The following is a 22,968-nucleotide window of genomic DNA, read 5'->3' as shown; positions in this document are numbered from 1 at the left end:
ACCTCCTGCTTCCTGGGCTCCTGGTGCAGCCTCCTCCATCAGAGCAGATGAGGTTCCAGAACACCAGCCTTCCATGTGCACTAATCGTGTGGGACAATTATGCCAACTCCTGCTGTCCCCACCATCTGTGGGTCAGTTTTCTCCATGGGCGAACTCTCAGATAGCTGAAGCTCATGCCATTGAGGAGTCTGTGGATGTCTTTTGATGGAAGAGGCTGTGTTGTGTAGTATTCCAAGCTTGGTAGATGAGAACCACTCTTTTTAAAAAAAAATTATATATGTATAAATATATAAAACTATATAAATATATATAAATATATAGAACTATATAAAATATATATAAAATATATAAAAAAATATATAGTTCTTTTTAGTTATATATGACAGTAGGATTATTTTGGAATACATGGAATATAACTCCCCATTCTTATGGTTGTACATAATGTGGAGTTACATATATGAACACAGGAAAGTGATGTCCAATTCATTCTACTGTCTTTCTTATTCCTATCCCTCCTACCTTCCCTTCATTCTCCTTTGTCCAATCCAATGAACTTCTACCCCCCGCCTCCCCCAGCTTATGGTGAGTCAGCATTCCGAATATCAGAGAGAACATTCAGCCTCTGGTTTTTGGGGATTGGTTTATTTCACTTAGCATGATAGTCTCCAGTTCCATCCATTTACTGGCAAATGCCATAATTTCATTCTTATTTACGGCTGGGTAATATTCCATGGTGTATATATACCACAGTTTCTTTATCCATTCATCTGTTGAAGGGCACCTAGGTTGATTCCATAGTCTAGCTATTGTGAACTGAGCTGTTATAAACATTGATATGGCTGCGTCACTGGAGTATGCTGATTTTAAGTCCTTTGGGTACATGCCAAGGAGTGGGATGGCTGGGTCAAATGATGGCTCTATTCCAGGTTTTCTGAGGAATCTCCATACTGCTTCCCAGAGTGGCTGCACCAATTTGCAGTCCCGCCAACAACAATGTCTGAGTGAGCCTTTTTCTGAGATGAGAATCTCAAAATCCGCCTCCCTCCTTGCATTCTGCTATTGTGTATCAGTTTCTTCATAAAATGGGGATGGGAATGAAACTTAGGTCAGGAGGTTGAGGTGAGGGTTAAGTGACTTCAGATGCACCTGGTAAGCTCCGGACAGTTTTCTGCCCCGTAGGGGAAGGTACCGGGGAGCAGGAACTACATTGGGCTGGAATAGAAGAGGCAGAAGGCTTGCCAGGCCTGCAGTAAGCGCTGGACATTTTCCCTGATGGGATCTCAGGTCTGCACGGCTCCTCTGTGGCCAGACTGGTATTTGAGCTTGTGCCTGCCTCCCAGTCCAGCCAGCCTCCTGCCTTTAGCGGGGAAACCCAGAGCCTCTTGGTGTGTTCAGGGATTTGCAAATGAGCATCCACTTGTAGAACTGAGCCTGCTCCCCTGTGCCAGGTTTGGGTTTTGTGCTAACCTGTCAGAGTCAGATCATGAGACAAAACGAGGCTGGGAGGATCCAGGGAACATAAAGGATACAGACAGGAATTGAGAATTGGAATTTTCTCATGAGGAATATGTAGTTGGGTTTGTTTTTTACCCTGTTCCTCCTTTTGGTGGGTGGGTTTTAAATTTTTAAAGAGAGGTAGGTAGACATCAGGAAGGACTTTCTGATTGTTAGCCCCTGTTGGGCACTGGTATAACTAGTTTGGGAAGCCCGAAGAATAAACAAAATCTAAGGCATTTCTTTAAATGTAGGATGTCTTTTTTTTTTTTTTTTTCTTTTTCATTTTAATGTTTCTGAAATTGGAACAATGGGAACATACCTCACAACCACGTGTGCAAATCATTCGGGCAGGGCTTTTCCTTCCCAAAAGTTGTGATCCCATGGGGTGTGGTGGTGCACGCCCGTAATTTCAGCAGCTCCAGAGGCTGAGGCAGGAGGATCACGATTTCAAAGCTAGCCTTGCAATTTAGGGAGGCCCTAAGCAACTTAGGGAGACCCTGTCTTGCATAAAACAAGTAAAATAAAATAAAAAGACCTGGGGACGTGGCTTGGTGGTTGAGCAGCACTGGGTTTGATCCCTAGTTTAAAATAAAAAAAAAAAAAGAAGAAAGAAAGAAAGAAAAGAAAAATAGTTGTGATCCTACTGGTGGTGCCCCGTGGGATCAAAGGCATCCTCGAGTGAACAAGGCCGTAAACATGCAGTTTGCAAGGACCCCTGCAGGCAGAGAAGAGGAGGCTCTGTGAGCCACTGTCCCGGCCAGGCCCCGCCTGGGGATGGGATTGGGCTTCTGCTGGGCCGGCTCAGTCCCCTCCTCTCCCGCTGCCTCCCCCGCCCGCCCCTCCCGCGCTCCCAGTGGCTGCTGGTGCTGGCAGGGCCTCGCCCTTCCTGGGACCTCTGGCTCCCTGGGTTTTCCCATTGCTCCTCGGCTTTTTCCCATGCACCCTTCCTGCCTCACTCGTCCAGCACAGCTTAAGGTTAAGACTTTTGTCCCTTCAAGTTCTCATCGAGGGACAGAAACCCTCAGTGGGGGCAGGGAGCCTCCCTCTGGGTATAATTTTGGGAAAAACAGAGGGACTTGGGTCCTGGTGAAATAACAGCCCCTCCTGCCTCCATCCTGGCTCGGGCGTGTCACTGTGCTCTGTTTACATGCCTGCCTCCTGCGCGGGGCCCTCCTCCTGGGTCTCCCTGGCCGGTGCGGGTGCGGGCCTGGGGCTGTGGCGTGCCCGCGGGCCTCGCTTCCGTGCCTGTCACCTCCTTCTGGCCCCAGTTCCTCCAGAACCTTGACCACAGACCACAGCCCTTTCCTGGACCAGCTTCTTCTAGGAACTTCCTAGAAGCTGCCTGCTCTGCGCCTTGGGCTGTGCCGCCCGCCAGCCGCCTCTTCAGAACAAACGCCTGGCCGAGGGGTGGGGTTTTCCTCCTCTCTGGACCTCAGAGGCCGACATTCCAAGCAGCCTGTTCAGCAGCCTCCACTCTCTCACGGAGGCCTCCGGAGGGTCCCACTTCCTGCCCACCCTGCCCCACCATCTTGCTACATCCCCTTTAAGCGGCTGTCCCCTCTGCTCCAGCTCAGACCTCTTCTCACTCCAGTGGCCACCTCCTTCAGGCTGGACTCAAGGCCTCTGGTTCCGCCCTCCCCGACCCCTCACTTGCTCTGGGCATTGGGCCACTTTGGGGTTCTGCTGGTCGTGCTCAGCAGGCATAAACGGCTCCTCAGCTCCACCTTCCCCACTTTGCCATGTGCCCCCCACCCAGCCACCTGGATTCCTTAGTGTCCCCTCCCTTGACTTCTCTCCTACCTACCACAGAGGCCAGGCTCCCTTTGGCCCCTGATCAGGCCAGGTCCTGTGGCCCTGGGGCGAGCCAAGGCCTTGAGTGTGGCCAGAGCAGAACTCTGGTTCCATCTGCAGTATTTACTGGCTGTGTGAGCTCAGGCCCAGGATGGAACTTCTCCGGCCTCATTTCCTCATCTGTAAAATGGGCTGATAACCTCTACCCCAGAGAGGGCGGCAGGGGAGGAGAGTGGAGCTTGAACATGGAGAAAGGCTCTGAGGAGGAGAGGAGGCAGCCAGGTCCAAAGGGCCCTGACGACCATATGAGGCATGTGGACTTCTCCCCTGGAGCCCAGCACCCTGCAAGTCCTTCAGGCGGAGGATACGCAGCTGGGTGTGCATTTTAGAAACAGCGGCCTGGCTGCCAGGTGGAGGACAGAGCTGAGGGCCAGGAGACCTGAGGGGAGCCATGATGCCGGGCACCAGGGTGGTGGCTCAGAGAAATTCTTAGGAGGAGGACTTGTCCCGGCTTGGTGGAGGGGAGGGAGGCATGGAGGGGGACACTCTGGTCTCTGGCTTGAGCAACTCGGGGTGGCCTGGAGGTGGGCAGGTGGGGTGATTGTCCGTGCTTAGCCGAGCCCAGGAGATGACTGAAGGTGGGCACCATGGTGAGCCCAGGATACTGGCCAGCACCAAGCCCTGGGCCCAGCTGGCCGCCGCTCGTGCTTTCTGTGGCCCATGGGTCCTGCCCTTGACTTCTGGCTGATGCAGAGACCCTCTGATGCCCTGGCTTGCCCTTTTCTGTTGTTTATTTTTGGTGCCAGAGATGGAACTCAGGGTCGCTTAGCCACGGAGCTGCTTCCCCAGCCCATTGTATTTCTTTATTTTTTTATTTTGAGACAGGGTCTCACTAAGTTGCTTAGGACCTTGCTAAGTTGCTGACATTGGCCTTGAACTTGCGATCCTCCTGCCTCAGCCTCCTGAGCCGCTGGGGTACAGGCGTGTGCCACCGCCCAGCTGGCTTGCTTGAGTCCAGGGTCAGCTCCCAGTAGGTGCCCAGAGCTCCTCAGAGCCTCCTGCTCTCCAGCATTTGCCCATGAGTCTGGCCTAGGGCGCGACCTCTTACCTCTCCAGCCACGGGGCATGCACTGGTTTTGGTGTGGGTAAGAATGGCCCCTTCACTGGATTCTTGGGGTCTGCAGGGCAGATCCGGAGCCGCTCTGCCTCCAGGGTGGATTGGTGAGGGGCCATCCTGCCATCTGCCCGGCTGGCTTTGGGCCCAGCCTCAGGCATGGAGTGCGCTGGTCCCATAGTTGGGGCTGCCAGTTCCACCCGCCCACTCCTTTGCTGTTCTCAGACCTCCTGACTGATAGCTCCTCTGAACACCGCATTCCACAGGCTCCTGAAGGGCGGCCACACCCAGCTGTCCCCTTCTTCATCCAGTCAGGCCCTTTAGAGCTGCTGTGTGTGGGTGTGGTGAGGGGTGATGGGGTGTGTGCCTGGGGAGGAGCTTCCCTGCCTGGAGGGTCTGGCTCAGGGCTGGTGGTGGGCAGGGCAGCCAGTGAGTGGGCCTTGAGAAGAAGATCCTGAGGCCAGAGAGGACCTGGGGAGACGTGGAGGGCTGCTGGTGCTTTGCAGCAGTTCGATTGGGTCAGTGGTCCAGCAGGAGGGTCTTGGAGAGGGGACCCTGGGGGCCTTGGGGATGGTGTCCTGAGTCAGTCCTCTGGGATCCCCTATATCTTGTCTGCCCCAGGTTCTGAGTCCCTTTACAGAAAGGGCCAGGTCCCTCCATGTCCCCGCTGGCTCTCTGGCTCTGGAGGGGGACTTGGGGCTGGGACATGCCCCCCTGGCTTGAGGTGTCCCTGGGAACAGGCCCCTTCTTGCCTCCAGGACCTCGATCCAGTTCCGTTCCTGGTCCTCTCAGAACTCTATATAAGGGAAGGAAACAGCCTTGCAGGCCCGGGAGCCCCGAGAGGCGGGAACAGGCCCTGGTGAGGGCAGGCCTGGAGGAAGTGGGTCCAGGGCAGGGCCTGCTGCAGGACCCCTCCTGCCCAGGGCAGAGGCTGGGCTGGGAGGCTGGTGGAGCCCCCGGCCCTTCCATCAGGCCTTGCTGCCCCCTCTGCCCACCGGCCGTCATCTTGGCATGAAGAGGCTCCCTATCTGCTGAGCACCCTCAGGCCCCTAGGGCACTTAATTCCCACCTGACTTCGAGCCAGCAGCCGGTCATTCTGCTGGATCCCAGGGGCTGCCGGGGCCTCTCAGGGGGCTCGTGGACTGCGCCTGTGTGCCGAGGTGCTGGGCTGCACACCATGCGGCTCGCCTGGCTGTCCTCAGTGGTGGCCAGGAGACTGGCCTCTCAGGGTCACATCCAGATTATCCACCACTGGTCTCAGAAGCTGGCCGCCACCTGGCCACAGGCTCCCTGGGCAGGCCTGGAGGATAAACAGCAGGCAGAGCGGTGGCACCAGGGCCTGCCCAGCCTCAGGGGCAGAAGATGTGGAGGTTGGGTGGAGGCTCCAGGGTAGCATGTTGGAGACGAGGCCCTGAGTTTCAGGGTGCTGGGCTTCTGCCTTCCTCTTCTGCCTCCTCCCTCTTGCTTTCCTGCTGTGAGTGCTTTGCTGTCGCCCCATGGCCTGAACTCCCTGCCCTTCGCCTCCCCACATCCACTGCAGAGCCCTGCACCTGGAGCACAGCTGCAGCCTGGTCCCTTCCCTGCTCAAGTGCCTTCCGTGGCTCCCCACGGCTCCTTTGCTGGGCATTCCCAGGTGCTGTGGCCAAGCCTGGAACCAGGGCTGCGGCCTGTCTCCTTCCCTCCTGGGCTCCCTTCAGCGCCCCCACCCATGCTGTGTCCAGCCAGAGGGGACATGCCACACATCCCCACGGCCCTGCCTCACTGATGTGCTGTTTCCACCCCAAATGCCCTTCCCTGTCTCCACCTTGCAAACCGTGTCCACTTCCCTAGTGGGGATCAGGCTTGGAGCCAGGCACCAGAGCCTGTCTGGATGCCCCAGCTCTGTGCCCCTCTAGCCGCTGGCACCATGGTGCATGCTGGCCTAGCTGTGGGGACAGGGGACAGGATGGGGCAGGTAGGAAAAGGCAGGTGTAGGTGCCAGGCAGGCCCAGGCTACAGTCCTGGCATGTCCCCCGGCAGCTGTGCCCTGCTGCCTCTGACAGATTCCGTAAGGGGATCCCTGAGACCCTGCAGGAGGGGATACTAACACCCACCCCCCGGGGGTTTGTGAGGAGCGAGGGTAATACACGCAAGGGCCTCCGGCAGGGCCAGGTGTGCAGAAGGCCCAGCAGCCACTGTGTCTACCTCTTCCTGACGACTGCTACTACTAGCTGTTCAACTTCGGGCAAATTGCTTAACTTCTCTGATCCTATTTTATTTACTTCAAAAAATTGTCAAGAAGATTAAATAAAACAATGTATATAAAACATCCAGCTCAATGACACACAGTAGGTGCTCTGCAGACCTGTTTCCTTTCTTTCCCTTTTGGTGTCATTTGGAGTGGGTGCCGGGAGTCGCTGGGCAGGGATGTGAATCACGTAGCAGCAGGAACTTCCCTGGAAACAACCCACCTATCTGTGGTGGGGTGAGCGGGTCAACGTGGTACCCGTGGCCATGTCTGCAGTGGCCACTGACTGAGGGCGAAGGCAGTTCGGATGCACATGTAGAGAGACGGACTCTGCAGACCTGCTTGGTGTCCCAGTCTGCTCCGGCTGCCTTAGCAAAACACCACCCGAGGGGCTGCAACGCAGAAGTGGGTTTCCCCACAGTTTTGGAGGCTGGCGCTGTGAGATGAAGGTGTCCGTGGGATTGGTTTCTCCCGAGGCCCGGGTAGATGCTGTCTCCTCTGCATCTTGGTGGTCTTCCCTCTGACCCTGTGTGCTGCTCTCCTGTGAGGACCCTGATCACGTTGGGTTGGGGACCCCCTTAACGGCCTTATTTAATTCAATCACCTCTGACAGACCCTGTCTGAGTACAGTCACATTCTGAGTGCCGGGGGTGCCATTAACATGTGAACTTTGGGGCGACGTCATTAAACTCAGCACTGAGTGAAAATAAGCCAGGCACAGAGAAGGCAAGTGCTGTGTGATTCCTCTTCTGTGAGCATGTCAAAAAGCACTCTGTGCCGTTTCGCCTCAGCTCGCACACCGCAGTCAGCCCGGAAGACTTCTGTGACCTCGAAAGGTGTGTGGGGTTCCTCCCCAGCAGCAAGCAAGAATGGATCTGCAGGGCACACCAGCTGGGTGACCTCAGGCTAATTCAGTTCTGGCATAATCTACCTAGAGACCATGTCAGCGGCCACAGGCTGGGGACTCTGTCTCCCTTCCTCAGAGCCTGGTCCCCAGGTTGTCTACCTGTGCTTCTGACCAACTGACTGCACAGCGGGTTTCTGCCTCCTGTTGGATTTTTTTGCTCAAGTGGCCGCAGGACTCGGGAAACATGTAGATTTAGTGGTTTACTAAGAAGGGATGATGGTACCTGTTGGCACAGGGGTATGCCAGTGTCACTCAGCTGCCCGGAAGCTCTTGGAACCCTGTCCTTTTGGCTGTTTGTGGAGACTTTACTGCAGAGGCTCATGGACTGGGTGGGGGACCCAGCAAGGCCTGTCCGTTCAGACTTCTTGGCCTCTCCTGCAGCCTCCCTGCCTCCAGGGTATGGGGCAGGAGCCTTCTGGAATGAGGAGGGTCCCAGTGACCTACTCTCTGACAAGGTGGGTCAGGGAATTTCTCTGTGGTCAGTTCTAAGACAGAGAATCGGGGAGAATTCGAGTTTCTATGACCTGCAAGGGGAAGAGAAATCTGGAGTCTGTGGCCGGCCTTGGGGAAGGAGTTTGGTAGACAGAAGCCAAAGAAATGCCTAGAAGATGCGAATCCGTAGAGACAGAGGAGCTCATTGGGGTTGGGGGAGGGGGACGGGGACTTGCCGTCTAACGGGTGTGGTGTGTGGAAAGTGGACGTGGGTGTGGATGACATGGATGGTGGCCAGGGTCTATGCCATCGTGAATGCATTTAATGCCCCTGAATTGTGCCCTTACAAATGGTTAAATGGGAACTTTTGTATTATGTACGTTTTGCCATAATTAAGAAACAAGGTGGGGAGGACCAGCAGGAGGTAGGACAGATGAGGAGAGGACTTCCCCTCTGAGCTCGTGGGAAGTGCTGGCTTATGGTTGACAGGGTCTGGTTTGGAGGCCAGGCTGTCCTGTCGAACCCCTTGGATTAGCTGGGTGCACTGTGGGGACTTCTCTGGAGGGCTGGGTGAGTTTAGGAGTCTGAGATTTGTTTCTGCCACTGAGCTACATCCCCAGCTTTCTATATTTTATTTAGGGTTTCTCTAAGTTGCTGAGGCTGGCTTTGAACTTGTGATCCTCCTGCCTCAGCCTCCCTACTGGGTGGGATGACCAGTGCCGGGGAGGAGCATGGGGTTTTAAAGTAACCGAGGCTGAGAACTCGGGTCTTAGTTGGAGCTCTGAGGGCGGGAGTGTCACTCAGTCGTGGCCCCGGTCCTGCCCCTTGCAGGGTGTTGAGGTGACAGGAATGTGTTGGGCAGACGTGTGGGTTTCTCACTCTGCAAAGAAGCCAGTGGTGAGATCTCACCTCTTCACAGCTGCTGGACCCGGGGCAAGTGTCGTGCCCTCTTAGAACCTCGGTTTCTTCATCTGTGATATGGGAACAACGGGCTGACCCTGCTGGGTGGAGGGTCTTAGAGGTCAGGCCCAGGACAGGATTAGTGTCAGGTGCTTCAGGAATGTGGCGATGTTTACGGCAAGAGGCCACCAGTGTCTGCCTTCCTCAGGTCTGATGTCGCTCTCATTCTCTTAACAGACATGTAGTGTGCACCTGCTGTGTGCTGGCCATGCCTGGGCTGGCGTGATGACAGGATGAACTTCCTGCCCTCATGGCACTTGGTTTGTAGAGGGAGGGACAGATGGGAGACGAGGAGGGACACATCTACAGTTACACATGGCCCTAGGTCTGGAAGGAAGCGACCTGGGTGCAGGGGAGAGGTGTGTGTGCATGGAGGAGAGTCGGGAGCTGGGATGGGCATGCTGCCCTGGGGTGGCAGCATTTAAGCAAAGGCAGAGGACAGGAAAGACGTGGCAGGCAGAGCCCGGGAGTGCGTGGTGCAGGCAGCAGGGACAGAGGGTGTGGAGGCCCTGAGCGAGAACAGAGCCCCGTGCTGGAGGGACGGACAGGAGCCCACCTCTTGTGTGTGGCTTTGCGTCCTGACTCACGGGGACAGGGGCAGCATGAAGGTTGAGCTGAGGACAGAGGCCAGGTCATGCAGGGCTCCCTCCCAGCGCTTTCAGACCCCCTCACTGGCCTGATGTCCCGGCCTCTCAAGTTGAGCAAATGCTAGTGGGCGGGGCTGGTGGAAGCCGGCCTGGGTCCTGATGGGGCACCCCTGCTTTCCACCCAGCAGGCTCCAGAGCTGGGCTGCTCCGCGAAGTGCTGGCAGATCACCAAACCTCCGCTGCCTGTTTATCCATCTGTGAAATGGTGATGCCAGCATCAAGCGAGTCTGAGTGGAGGGCTGGGCACGGGCACAGCCCAGGCAGGAGCTGTCTGGGACTGTCCCCGTTGTCGGCTCTGTGGCAACGAGTGTTCGCCTGGGAAGCGGTGCATCTTGGAGTCCAGCTGCGGGGTTTGCCTCCTGCTCTCTGTGGCCAACATTTTCATCACCAGACTTTGGGGACTGAGAGGGTCTTAGGTCCTCTTCCCCCTCTGGATGACAGGATGATAAAGTCACAGCAGCAGCAGTTACGCCCGCCTTGCTGGCTCCACAGCCAGCGTTCTTAGCACTCGGTGCAAATCAGTCCCTTTAATTCTCACAGCAACTCCGAGCGCCATGATCATCCCCATTTTGCAGCTGAGGAGACTGAGGCCAGTTGGAGGGGGATGGCCCAGGTCCAAGCCTGGAGTCCTGGGCTGCCAGCCCTGGAGGCAGATGGCAGGGCTGGCCCCGAGGTCCCCTGCAGACCCCGTGGGGACTGCCACGGAGGAGGAAGCTTCTTAGCTGGGGTCTCCAAGGGTCAGCAGGGCAGCCACTGCTGATGCCAGGTGTGCGGGGCTGCGGGGCACAGGCTGCGGAGTGGCCGGGCCCTGGTGCTCCCTGGCAAGGCCCAGGCTCCTGAGAGGGTGGCCAGGGGCCAGGGCGCTGGAGGGAAGGAGCCAGCCTTTTAAGGAAACATTTCTCTGCTTTAGAAGAAGGAGCGAGTGTGAGGCAGGCAACCCTGAAGCCCACGTCCAGGCCCGGTGGCTGGCTGGAGCGTGGCGGGGGTGGGCAGAGGCCTCTGGGGGCAGCAGGCCCTGAGGGGGCCCAGGCACCAGGCCCTCTACAGGCGACGCTCAGCTCTTACCCTTGGTCCGGGTTCTTAGAGGATGCCGTTGTCCCGGGACACCTGGGCCAGCTCGGCCCACAGCCTTAGCATGGGTTTGGGAGCAAGACCCTCCCACTGGTCTAAGAGGGCCCCTCCCTGCACCTCTCTTCCCCGGGGCCTCGTCTCTGGATGGACGGCGAAGGGGCCAGGCCCTAGAGGACGAGCACTCGGCCCTCCAGGCAGGGTCCACGGCCGGCTCCAGCGCCCAGACAGGAGCCCGCAAGGCGCGGCCCTGTGCATGGTGCCCACTCCCCCAGGACCTGCAACCCTTGGTGACAGGAGTCTGGGGAGAAGACCCTGGGGCCTGACTGTGACTGGAAACCTCACAGTGGGCTTGGGGCCGTGCCTAACAACAGCTGTGTCCCCTGTGGCTGAGACCTTATCTGGTGGGCAGGGCAGGCAGGGAGTCCTGTAGCAGCTCTGGGGACCCATCTGTTCCCCACCCCCATCTCCCTCCACCCCACTCCAGGCCCAGATCCCTTGGGTGCCTCCTCTAAACAGTCACTCACAGTTCTGTGCTTGGGTGTATTGAGAGCCCTGGATTGCTGGGAACAGTTCCCCTAATCTCCTATTCTCCTGAAAGTGGGGCCATGATTGATAAGGTCCGCTTTACATCTCGTCCTGGTAATCAGACTGCCTGGGTTTAAATCCCAAGCACTTATCAGCTGTGCGACCTGGGGCAGGTTGTTTAACCTCTCTGTGTCCCACCTCTGGCCCTCACTGAGGATATAACAGTATCTACTGAGTTATTGAAAGAATTCAGTGGGTCAACATGGGTAAAGTGTTTATAATAATGCCATCAGTGGGACATAGTCAATAAATATCAGATATTGTTCTGTGTCTATATGGGGGGGGCATCCCATCCTCCCAACAGCCCTGGAGTACTATTGAGTAAAAGAGATTAAACATTAAGACTCAACCGCCCTTCTGCTGGAGAGTGAGCTTGCTGTCACATGACTGACTCAAGGACCCAGGGACGCTCACTCTGGCCACCTCTGCCCCCACAGAGCTTGGGCACACTGTCACCCAGGGTGTCCTCATCTGGCTGGTGTGTCAAGTCTGGAGAGCCCTGTGGGCTGGCCACACAGGGTCAGGTGGAGGGGGCCAGCCTGGTGGCCTCTGCACAACCAGAACCAGCGGGGACTGTGGACTCTGCATCAGGCAGCAACGAGGTGGCTGGGAGGGGCTGCCCTCTGCCCACTGTCTGGGGAGGCAGTTGCCCCCTCTCTGGCCACCCAGGGCCTGTGTCCAGACACGCTCATGCCTGAGGGACAGCTCCCCTCTGTCCCCTGTGCGGGCCCCTTGCCTGGTGCCCGGGTCGGGAACTGGAGCCAAGGTTGAATTCTGAGTTCCAAGAAAAATGTGTCCCAGCTAGAAAGAAGGAGCACACCGAGTCTCTGATGAATGCCCGTCAGGGTGGTGGCTTGGTGGCCTGGCCTGGCGAGGTGGCGGGAACAGGAGGGTCCTGGGCAGCCGCCTGCCCCTCACCACCCTCCAGCTCCTTCTGGTCTGCGGCCCGGTTGCCTTGGCCTTCTCCAGGCCAGAGAGGAGGATGAGGCAAGGCTGAAGGTGACGGCAGCCGCAGGAGGGTGGCTTGGCCCTGCTCAGAGCCCCTGTTTATTAGCAGCACGCTGCTTTCCATGGAAGAGCTGGTGGCCACGGCCAACCGGCTTCCCCACACTCTGGGGAACTCGGCCAGAGTCGGGGTCCGCCTGGGCTCTCACTTTGAGTGAGATGCTTTGGCACTGGGGAGCATGGGGGGTGCTTTTCCTTCTCTAGTGGGCTTCATCAGAAAAACCGACAGAGTGCAAGGGAAAAAGAAACCCTCTTCCTAATCCCATAAGCCATGTCGCTAAAATGCTGGCACGCTGACCTCCGGTCTTCCAGGTCTGATGTTTTTGGTATAATGGTAAATGTGACATACTTTTCATCAGGCTTGCCTTCTGCGTCCCCTTCCCCTCCCACGTACCATGGCTTAGGTATCACTCTGTGTTGCTGGTGGCCTTCTGAAGAACCCTCGCCCAGGGAGGGATCAGTGCACGCCTGAAGGGACGGGGTGTCTCTTGTGGAGGTGGGGCAGGAGATGACCTCAGCAGGCGGGTGGTCTGTGCCCACCGGAGATGCTAATCTGCCGTTTGTTCTCTGCTGTTCCCACAGGTGGCTGCCCCCTGTGTTCCTCCGTCCAACCATGAGCTGGTGGTGAGTGACAGTCCATTCCTTTCCCTCCAGCCCCTCCTGCAACTCACGTTAGCCCCAAATGTGCCGGCAGCCCGAGAGCTGGGTGATGGGGTGGGGAGGGGAAGGGTCGGCATCCCTGGGCCCAAGCTGGACTGGGAGGAAATGAGTCATGAGGTCTCTTCTGATGAGATGCAGGGCCTACTATTTCCAATTTTGAGACTTCAAGTCCTTGGAAAAACCCATAAAAGGGCATCTTGTATGTCTCCAGGCCTGGCCAGGTGCCTGTTGTCCCAGGGCTTAGAGGACCAGGGGGTGCCGTGGCATCCTCTTCCATGTGCCTGTCCCGGGTCAAGAGCCCTTCACTGGAGGCAGGGGGATGGAGGGCATGACCCATCCAGTTTCTACATCCAGGTGACCTCTGTCCCACCCCTGAACTCCTTGGCTTGACTCTGCTTCTCTGCTCTCCTGACTTTTCCCCACCTCCTCCCCCATGAGGCTTCCGGAACAGGCTGGATGGGGGCAGGACCCCTGTGAGCTGTGGGCTGTGTGGAGGGCCCTGCTCCCGACTGATCCCAGCTGGGCGGACTGGGGCTGTTGGCAGGGCTTCTTCCCTGGCTCTCCAGGCCCCCCAGGTCCTTTTGTCCCCGTGCTTGCATGTGAGTCATGGAGGGCACCATGGATGGGCCATCTAACGGGCTGGTGTAGGGTGTCATGGGGTAGTTGTAGCTGTCCTGCCCACCAACCAGACACTGGACACACACTCAGGCCACGTAATCTCCTATGCCCACATCCACTTGCTACATGAAGGTGGGCCAGTCCCCCTCTTTCTGTTTGGACCTTAGTTTTCCTTCCTGCCCCAGGGAAGGTTGGGCTGGAGCCTCCCAAGGCCTTTTCGGTATGGAGGTGCATTCTCTGCCCTTGCCCCTGTTCCCCGGTGGGCCCAGGGCAGTGTCACTGTCCCCGCCTGAGCCAGGCCCTGCCCAGCTGTTTACCTTCCCTGCAGCGTCCCTCCTCCTGGCTCACTAGGGTCAGACCCCCTGGGCCTCAGCCGCCTCCAGATGTGAAGTATCAGTCACACAGAGCCTGGCTCAGGGTCATTGTCAATAGGAGGGGCGGGGGCCGTGCTGCAGGGGATGGGACCCGAGCAGCCTGGCCTGGAACTCCCAGAGACAGATCTCTGCGTCTCACAGGGCCACCATGGGAGCCCGAGGAGGGCAGGCAGGGAGGTGGAGCCTGTCTCTCTCCTCATTCTGGCAGAACCACCACCTTGTGGCTGAGAACAGAATGTCCTTGGCTGGTTGGGGAGGTTAGGGTCCAGGGTTAGGGACCACCAAGCGAAGTCAGATGTGTGGCCACTGGGAATCTGTGAGTTTTGTTTATGGGAGGCAAGGTCAGGGGTCAGGACAAAAGGGACTAGGTGGCATTCCAGTGCGAGGAGTGCAGTGGGGATCCAGAAGGAACCGGGCTGCCTGAGGGAGGCTGGGACTCTGCGTGTCCCTGTGGTGGGCCCTGCTCCCAGGTCGCCCCACCTGAGTCAGAACCTGCCTCCCCATCAGGAGCCAGGAAGCTCCATTTCCTCTCTGGAGCCTGCTCCCTGCTCCTCCCCAGGACCTTCTCCCCCATCCCCTAAGTTCAAGTGCGTGACCCCAAACACAAAACTCAGCCTTTCTAATTCTTAGTTTCCCTTCTTTGGAATGGGAGCCAGGAATAGTACCCGCTTGGTAAGGTAGTCAGAAGAACAAAATGAGCAGATTCATCCACTTAATTAATCTCTGCTCAGACCCCCCAAGGCCTGCCCACTTCACCTGGGGGAAAAGCCCAGGCCTTCCATTGACCTGTCCAGCCCTCTGTGACAGGTCCCTCTCACCTCATCGTCTCCTAGAGGTGTCTCCTTCCTTTCCTTTTCAGTCACCTCGACTTCTTGCTGATCCTTGAACACACTAGGCCCGATTCTGCCTCAGGGCCTTGGCACTTGCAGTTGCCTCTGCTAGGAATGCTCTTCCTGCAGATACCTGCAGGGTTCTTCCTCCGCGACCCCACTCTTCCCTCGAGAGTCTCTCCCTGCGTTGCTGCCCCTCAGACTCATCACCCTCCAATGCACCTTGTGCTTTACTTGCTTATCTTTAAGGGGCTCCGCCCACTCCAGCAGGTCAATTTCTTGAGGGCGAGAGTTTCTTTTTATGTTCGGTTGGTCACTGTGTCCACCCTTTCTTGCACCAGTAGGTGCTCTGTACGTGTTTCCTGGAGGGCAGGCACCCAGCCTGACAGCGGGCACAGGTTAGGTCTGCTGCCCGTGAGCTGGAGCACTGTGGCTCCTGTGTCCCTGCCGCCTGCTGGGCGTGGCTCTGGAGTTCTGCCCTGGGGTCTGCGTCAGGGCAACCGACCTTCGCTGAAGCCCTGCTGCTGTCCCCAGAGTGGGAAAGTGACCCAGGGGAAACCAGGAGAAAGTTGCCCCCCGCCCCCGAGCACTCAGCACCTGTTTCCTGATGGCCAAGTGCTTTGAACAGGTTCGCAAGAGGGAGGAAAGGGCGGGTTTGTATTTTTCCTTCCTTTTCCATTCTCTGCCTGCCCTTCAGGCTCAGCAGGCTGCTCTCGGCCTCCCTGCCCCCTCCTCGTTCCCTCATGCGGTGAGTTTGTCCATCCATGGGTCTGTCCTGTTTTCTCCCTGGCTCCACATGACCCCAGCTCTCCCTCGGCCTTCTCGCTGGTCCTGTTTCAATCCTACCCCCCTGGGATTAGCATCCCTCATTTTTGGACCCAGAATTTCAGCCCAGCTTCAGGCCCTGCTGGCCAAACACATTTTCCAGCCTGTGCCCAGGCCAGCCAGGGCAAAGTAGCTTAATCTTCAACCCATGTTTTCGTCTTACTCAACAGATGTTGCCCAAGTGCTTAGGTAGAAGGGTCCTAGGGTCGTCCCCTCCTGTGGGGTCCACGGTGGGGCGGGATGGGGTGGGGCAACTTGTTTGCCATGGACACTCCTGATCATTGAAAAGAGCTGAGGCAGCTTTTTTCAATTTTTGGAAAGTAAGAATCAGAGGAATTTCCCCCATGGCAATAGCCAAATGGAGTGGCCACCAAGGTCATCAGATGCCAGATCCTTCTGCCCATGCAGTCTGGTACCCAGGAGACCTGGGCTAGGAGAGAAACAGTGTGCAGGCTGCTTCCCTTGCCTGGGCCAGACCAGAGCAGGGGTGCAGAAGAATGTCCCTGTGGAATGACTTGGGTAGGGACGGGGAGTCTGGGAGGTAGGGGAAGTATGGAGGGATGGGACTGTCAGACCGGTTTTGGTTTGGCCACACAGCAATACAGCAGTCCCTCCCCTTATTTGAGGTTTCACTTTCCTTGGTTTCAGTTCCCCAAACACAACTGAGGACCAAAAATATTAAATGGAAAATTCCAGAAACAATTCTCACATTTTAAATTGGATGCTGATCTAAGTGGCACGGTGAAATCACTTGATGTTTGCCTCTGCCCTGCCAGGGACACTAGTCTTCCCTATGTCCAGTGTATCCACACTGTATTAGCTACCTGCCCATTAGTTACTTGGCAGCTATCCTAGTTAGCAGATCAACCGTCATGATTTTGCAGTTCTTGTCTTCAGTGGCCTTTTTCCTCTTAATAATGGCCCCAAAGCACAAGAGAAGATGCCAATAATTTGGACATACCAAAGGGCAGTCATAAAGTGCTTCCTTTAAGCAAAAAGGTGAAAGTTTTTCATGTATATATAGGGTTCAATGCTATCCATGGTTTTAGTCATTCACTGGGGATCTTGGAACTCTCCCCATATAGGAGGGGGGCTTTTATAATAACAGCAGTGAAACACTAACCCTTTTGTAGAACTTCATTGCAAGTTTTTCAAAATAAACACTTAACCCTGACAGTGGCACAGAGGAGGGGTTCTGTGCTTTATCTAGGTTGAGGGACTGAGGCTAAAGGCTGCAGAGCCATTCAAAGGGGGACTGGGGTCTCCACTCAGCAGTCTGGCACCAGAGTCCACCCTCCTAGCCACTAATAATGACAGTATTACTATCATTTGCATAGCACCTGCAGTTTTCAAAGCCCTTTCCATGACATGAGGCCACTGGGGACCCCTGGTGACTTGTGTGGAAGCCTGAGCAGGCCTGAGCCCATCCCGCGTAGGCAGGAAGAACATATGTGCAGTGGAGCAAACTGGGGCCCAGGAGAGGTAGGTGACTTGTCCATGGTCACACAGCTAGCCGTTTTAGGGACTGGATCAGGGGCATACCCTTGGGGACCTCAGTGCCTGTTCCTGATGTTAAGGACCTCATGTTACCAGGTACCGAGTTTCTGCTTTTTCTAAATAGCTAACTTCTCTGTTAGCTAATGGGCCTGGGCTTTGGGACAGGGTCTGTCTGTCCATCCATCCTACCAACAAATAGCTCCAGAGCACCTACTGTGTGCCAGCTACTGCTCAACATGCTAGGGCTGCCATGTTCTTTTCTGCCAGAGTTGCCAGGGCTTCTGTTTAAGGAAATGAGGAACTTTGGATGGTGCATGAGCCCTAAGATTTTAAAACGACTTCCCCAAGGTTCCTGGTGTTGGATCTGGGACCAGAAGGCAACTTGCTTGCTGCCCCATGGAGGAAGAGAGGGGAGTGGTGCTAATGAGCATCGGAGGATGCTCCTGGACTGCTCTCCATCCGGGACAGTGACTGGCAGCTCTGGTCTGGACTCTGGTCAGATGCATTTCATCCCAGGACACTGAGTGGGTTATGGCAGCTGTCTTTGGAAATCCTGGAACACGGAGTCGTGCCAGGCGAGAAGCCTGACCATAGGCCAGCTTCTGAGGGGGAGCGGCACCCTGGGCTCTGCCTTCTCAGAGGATCCCCCATGTCGGGAGGGAGGTCGAATAGCCCACCCTGTGGAACCCCTAGGGCTACTTAGTCCTTAGAGGGGACCTGGGGCGGGTGTGAAGGCAGGTGGGAGCATGCTGCGGGACCGGTGATTGTACCCGCACTAGAGCCTAGTAGGTTCTACTAGAAGGTTGTCATGAGCAAGAGGAGATTGGGCATGAAGAGGAGTTCCTAACGATGAAAATGGCAAGTGGGCTGTCCAATGTCTTGTCAATGGATGGACACCCATTGGGTGTGAAGCCCACTGAGGATACCACCACATGGGATCTGCCTAGGTGACACCCTCAGACTCCCTCAGGCTCTTCCCTTAAGCTGGGTTGTGAAGGGCCATGGTCCCTGGAGTCAAGGCCTCTGTGAACATGCTGACCACTGTCCCTTTGACCACCCTGGGAGAGGCCCACGTGGGAACGCTGTCCTCAGGGGACCTGAGATTCCATTGGAAAGAGAGGGAGAACAGTACCATAGACATTAATCAGTGCCAACTCTGGGGTAACCTTGGGGTTCAGGGGAAGAACCCTCTGTGGTTGGGCAGGTTTTCCTCCTGTTGCAAGGCCAGTTTAAGATCTGAGCCAAAAAAAGAAAGAAGGGAAGGAAGTGGTAGGGCATTCCAGAAGGTGGTGGGTTTGAAACAGACGGCTAGGGCCTGGGTGCAAATAACTCACCCTGACAGAGGGCCGGGCAAGTCCAGTGTGAGCGTGTTTGGCCAGCCTGCTGCCGATGAGGGAGGACGGAATTGGGTGGCCTTGTATATCATACCAGCAGCCCTGGCTGGGGTTGGGGGACCAGCGAGTGCAGGGATGGTGTTGGGGTGAGCGTGGCATGCATGGTGTGCAGAAGCCTCCGTAAGCAGAAGCTGCATATCGGAGAAGGGAGGGCAAGGCAGTGGAGGCGAGCAGCCACACAGGGAAGAGGCCAGGTTTTAGAGGAGGCCAAGCCAGGTTGGGGAACTTGAATTTGATGTGCTGAGCAGTAAGGGCCATTATGGGTCCTTGAGTGGGGAAGTGACCAAAGCAGGATTTTAGAGCTGGTCATTTGCTGCCAGCTGTGGGTGGCCAGGCGGGGACTGAGGTTGGTGTGGCCATAGGACAGGACAGGGCAGGCCAGGCGAGGCTGGTACAGACTCTCGGCACGGGCTGCAAAGGCTTCAGGCAAGAGAGGCCAGAGGGCATGGAAGAAGGGCGAGGGAGCTCAGCCTTGCAGGGAGCCGACGTCCTGGGGCTGCATGGTAAGAGGGAGTGTGGACTGTTCCGGCCTGGGCCTGGGCCAGGACTCACCAAGGTGCCGGGTTGCCCAGCGCCCGTCAGGATTTGGGTGCTGGCCCCTGAGGTGCCGGGGGAGGGGCTGAGGGCAGGAGTGGGCTTGCCCAGGCCCTCCCGGGGGTGGGGATCAGGCATAGCTTTCCACTTAATCACATTGGGCCTGTTCTCTTCCTCTGGTGGCCTCGGCCCACTGGGAGCAGAGGGGCCCTGCAGCAGCTTCAGCCATGCCCTGCGGGTTTGGCCCCCCCGGCCACCCTCTGCAGGCCCCCCTGCCTGTCTAGCACCCTCCCTCTCGCCCCCTGCCCTGGCCGGCCCACCCCTCCCCTTGGCTCCCACTTCCTCAAGGTGGAGTGAGGCGGGAAGGCAGGCTCTGAGGGACAGACCTCGGCTCATATGGAGCTGACCAGGAGAGGATCCTAGCGCTCCTTCTCTGGCCCTGGGACAGTGCAGGGAGGTGATGTCCCGAGGAGGCTGTTGGTCACCCTGAGGGGGCTGAGCCATTCAACAGGCCCCGCCGCCAGCGTCCCGTCCCAGCCACCGCCGGACTCTCTGAGTGCCCCAGAAGTGCCCTCCCTGCCCCCTCCTGCTTCCAGCCCCCTCTCTTCATCTGCCTATGATTTTATTTTTAGAACAAATGAGCCTGGAATAACTTTCTCTGGGTTCTGGGTCCACTCTGGCCGTCCCCCCTCCCGGCCTGCCTGCTGGCTTCAGCTCCTTCCCCTCCTGAGGCAGCGCCAGGTGACCTCACAGTTCATCGCTATGGCAGTAGATGTGATGTCACGGGGTCTTTTTGCCCCCCCCCCCCAAACTGCTTGGATTCCAGGCCTCCCAAGGGACAAGAGTAAGGAGAGCTGGCAGGGTGGAGGGAGAGGGTGCCAGGAATTCTGGACGGAATGTTCCTCTGGAGGCTGAGTCCGCATTCTGAGTCCCCCACCCCCACCCCTGGACGCAGGCGCCCCCCCCCCCCATGCCCCGGCCTTTTCCTTCCTCCAAAACAGCTTCCCACAGAGACATTTTTCCCAGCCCACCCTCTCTGTAGGCCACCAGTGGGTTCCACTGCATGAGCCCCTAGGCAGTCATCTTGGCAGTCCCGCCTGCCGGTCATCACACAGACCCCGCGGGGTCCTGGCGTCGGGGAGGGGTGGTGTACACATGGGGAGGGCACGTGGGTCTGGTTTTGGAAAAAAAATTGAAGAAAGGATGTGCAGCTTCCCTTACCCACCCGGTGGCTCACGAGCTCCAATTCAGGATGTGGTCTCTGTCGTCTGAACTCGGTCTCCTGTCGCAGCCCAGTTCCTACGCTTCCTCGGGAAGTGGAGAGAAGTCTCTTCCCCCTGAGGACCCGAGACCCAGCGGGCGCCTCAGCTGGTTCTGACTGCTTGGAAAGAAAGCTTGTTCCCAAGAGAAGGGCAGTTGACTAAGAGTAGAAGAGACTGAGGAAGAAGGGGCCAGCTGAAGGAGGGACAGTATTTGGAAAGAGCAAGGGTCACACACCAGCTCTCCTCCACGACTGTGTAACCTTGGGCAGGGACCCTCAGTTTCCTCCTCTGCAAAATGGAACAATGCTGACATCCCAGGGTGACTCTGAGGATCAGGAGAGCAGGGGCAGATGTGGCGTCCTTAGCACTGGAGGGGGCGGGAAGTGAGGTGCCTCAGGTGCAAGATCCGAGGAGGCGTTGCTCCAGGATTGGGCAGCTGTGCTTTCAAGACCTGAAAGGGATGTGTCCTTAAATTTTGTGCCTAAGTTTCCTCTCTAGGCCCACCTTTCTCCAGACTCCCCGTTTCGAGACCCTCGAGCAGGGTAGTCCCCCAAGAGCAGGAACTGGCTTCTAGGTAGCACTAGTTCCATACCCTGCCTCCTGCCCCCGAGGTGGATTCTGAGTTGGCCTGCTAGAGGCAGGGGGTTCTGGAAGGTCCTGGTAGGGTCCTCCTGGGGAAGACTGAGGTTCTTAAGTTGCAGGTTTGGTCCCAGGAGTGTGCAGGGCAGGGTCAGAGGGAGGGTGCTGTCCCTCCATGGGCTCCATCTGCACCTGCCTTCTAGAGCTGAGCTCATGGTGCCCAGCTAGCCCTGCCTGGGGTTGGTTGGGGACTCAGGGTCAGGGGTAGTGCCATGAGCTTGGCAGGGTGCTCTGCCAACCTGGGAGTCAGCCCCAGCTCTGCCACGCACCTCACCACGTGAGACTCTGGGTCGTCCCTCTCTGCATCTTGGTGTCCCATCTGCGGAGTGGAGGAGGGAGGGGATGATGTCTTGAGACCCTCTCGAGCTGATGTACTAGTGGTGTGAGAGATGGTCCATGTGTGTATGTGTGGTGGGTGTAGAAACTAAGCCAGGGTGGAGGTCAAAGGTCGTGGGCAGCCAAAAACTACACAAAGATGGAGGTCAAGGGCTTCAGATCCAGAGGATCCCCCGGGTGCCTGCTGGTTGTGTGGCCAGTGAAGGCTTAGCACAGTGGGTGCTAGGGAAGAGAGCCAGGGGCTTATTCACTCCAGATAGCCACTGAGGGCTCGCTGTGTGCCTGCTGGGCACTGTTCTGGGCCCTGCGAGGAGCAGGGGAGCCGCTCATGTTTTAGTGAAAGAGGCAGATGCTAAACAAGATTAGTAAGTAAAAGAGTGTGTTGGAGAACGATGTGCTCTAAGAAGGAGGAGAAACGGGAAAGGGTAAAAGTGTGTGTGTGTGTGTGTCTGCATGGAGCCTGTGGCTGAGGGCAGGGTGATGGGCAGGGATCACTAGCCATCTGAGCTCTGGGCTGCTGCTCAGGCGACCCAGCTCTGTGTGACCGAGAGCTTCCCAGTGGCCCCTGCCTCCCTCAGGGCCCAGGGTGTGGTCTAGAGTGAGACCATGCTTTTGGTTCCCAGTAGCCCTGGGATTGGCAGGGTTGGGGACAGAGGAATGCGCTTCAACCCCAGAAGCGTTGTGCTGGGTCTGGGTCAGGCCACACTGCGGGATGGCTTGGGTGTATAGGTTGGGAGGGGCTTGGAAATTTTAGCTTCTCAGAAAGCATGTCTCAGAAAGATGTGGAAGGCATCTGATTCTTCTGGCAAAGTGTCACCCTGTGGCCGGCTTCCAGCTGGCAAGGGGAAGGGGTGGGGACAGAGGGGCTGGTGCTCAGATGATCGCTGGCAGGAAGAGAAAGCTGCTCTTTCTCTGCTGAGGCCTGCGGTTTCTAATATTGACTCTGCCCCCGCCTGTCTGCCCCTTGCCACACTTGGGAGGACTGAGCAGGAGGGTCAGTGTGGCTTTGGGGTATGTGAGGTGCCCCCAAGGGTGAGATGGTAAGCAGTAGCAATGGCCAACATGCTCTGAGAGTCCCTTGCCCCTGGCTTTATATGCCTGACCATTAGGTCACCACGGAACAACTCTAGAACAAAGTGACCCTCTCAGTCTACCCAGCTAGTTAGCAGCAGGGGGCCTGGGTGTGGCCTCAGGTGGCTACAGGTTGCTGGAGGTTCTTGGAGTCATCTGGGAACCTGGTGCAAATGCACATTTCTGGGTCCCTCCGTGGATGCGACTGGGAAGCTTTGGGGGAGCCAGACATTGTGGGTCATCAGCCCCCAGGCAGTCTTCAATTTGAGCCTCTGGCTCGCACTCTGCTGAGAGCTGGGCCTCCTAGGACTTCTTGCCCAGTGGAGGGAGCACAGGGACTCTTCCAGGACTGCAGGGGCCTCGGGCAGGTGCTTAGATCTCGTCTGCACCCACCCGTGTCCTCCTACGGAGGCGAGGCAGCTGAGCGGTCGCAAGGGCTGTGGAGTGGGGAGCTCTGGCCTCGCATCCCACCCTGTGTTGACTCTGCCCGTGGAATGTCCTGGGGCCTGCCTTCTAGGAGCCCCCTTCTTCCAGGGGACCAGAGCTGCTCAGAGTGGAAGCATTCTGGCCATTGTGGTCGACCTGAGGTCTCCAAGTGAGCATGCAAGAACCCTGGACAAGAAGAGAAAGGCTGGAGGTTGTGGGGGATCAGGTGGGCTGAGGACCCCCAGGGGCTGGGCTGACCCTCAGTG

The 22,968-nt window shown here is 57.1% G+C and overlaps 1 protein-coding gene across 18 annotated transcripts in view; it reads left to right on the top strand.

The window, feature by feature from the left end:
- TNS1 (tensin 1) overlaps nucleotides 1–22,968 on the top strand; it is a 210,284-nt gene that overhangs the window by 93,130 nt on the left and 94,186 nt on the right. For all 18 annotated transcript variants that reach the window (XM_079132552.1, XM_079132550.1, XM_079132548.1 and 15 more), the window contains one exon: nucleotides 12,819–12,860. In XM_079132552.1, coding sequence (XP_078988678.1) covers nucleotides 12,819–12,860 — 42 coding nt within the window. The remainder of the gene's footprint in view (nucleotides 1–12,818; nucleotides 12,861–22,968) is intronic.

This window comes from Sciurus vulgaris (genome assembly GCF_902686455.1).
Source record: "Sciurus vulgaris genome assembly, chromosome: 3".
Taxonomy (NCBI): domain Eukaryota; kingdom Metazoa; phylum Chordata; class Mammalia; order Rodentia; family Sciuridae; genus Sciurus; species Sciurus vulgaris.
The sequence above is the reverse complement of the archived record's forward strand: the minus strand, read 5'-3'. Positions and strand labels throughout refer to the sequence as shown.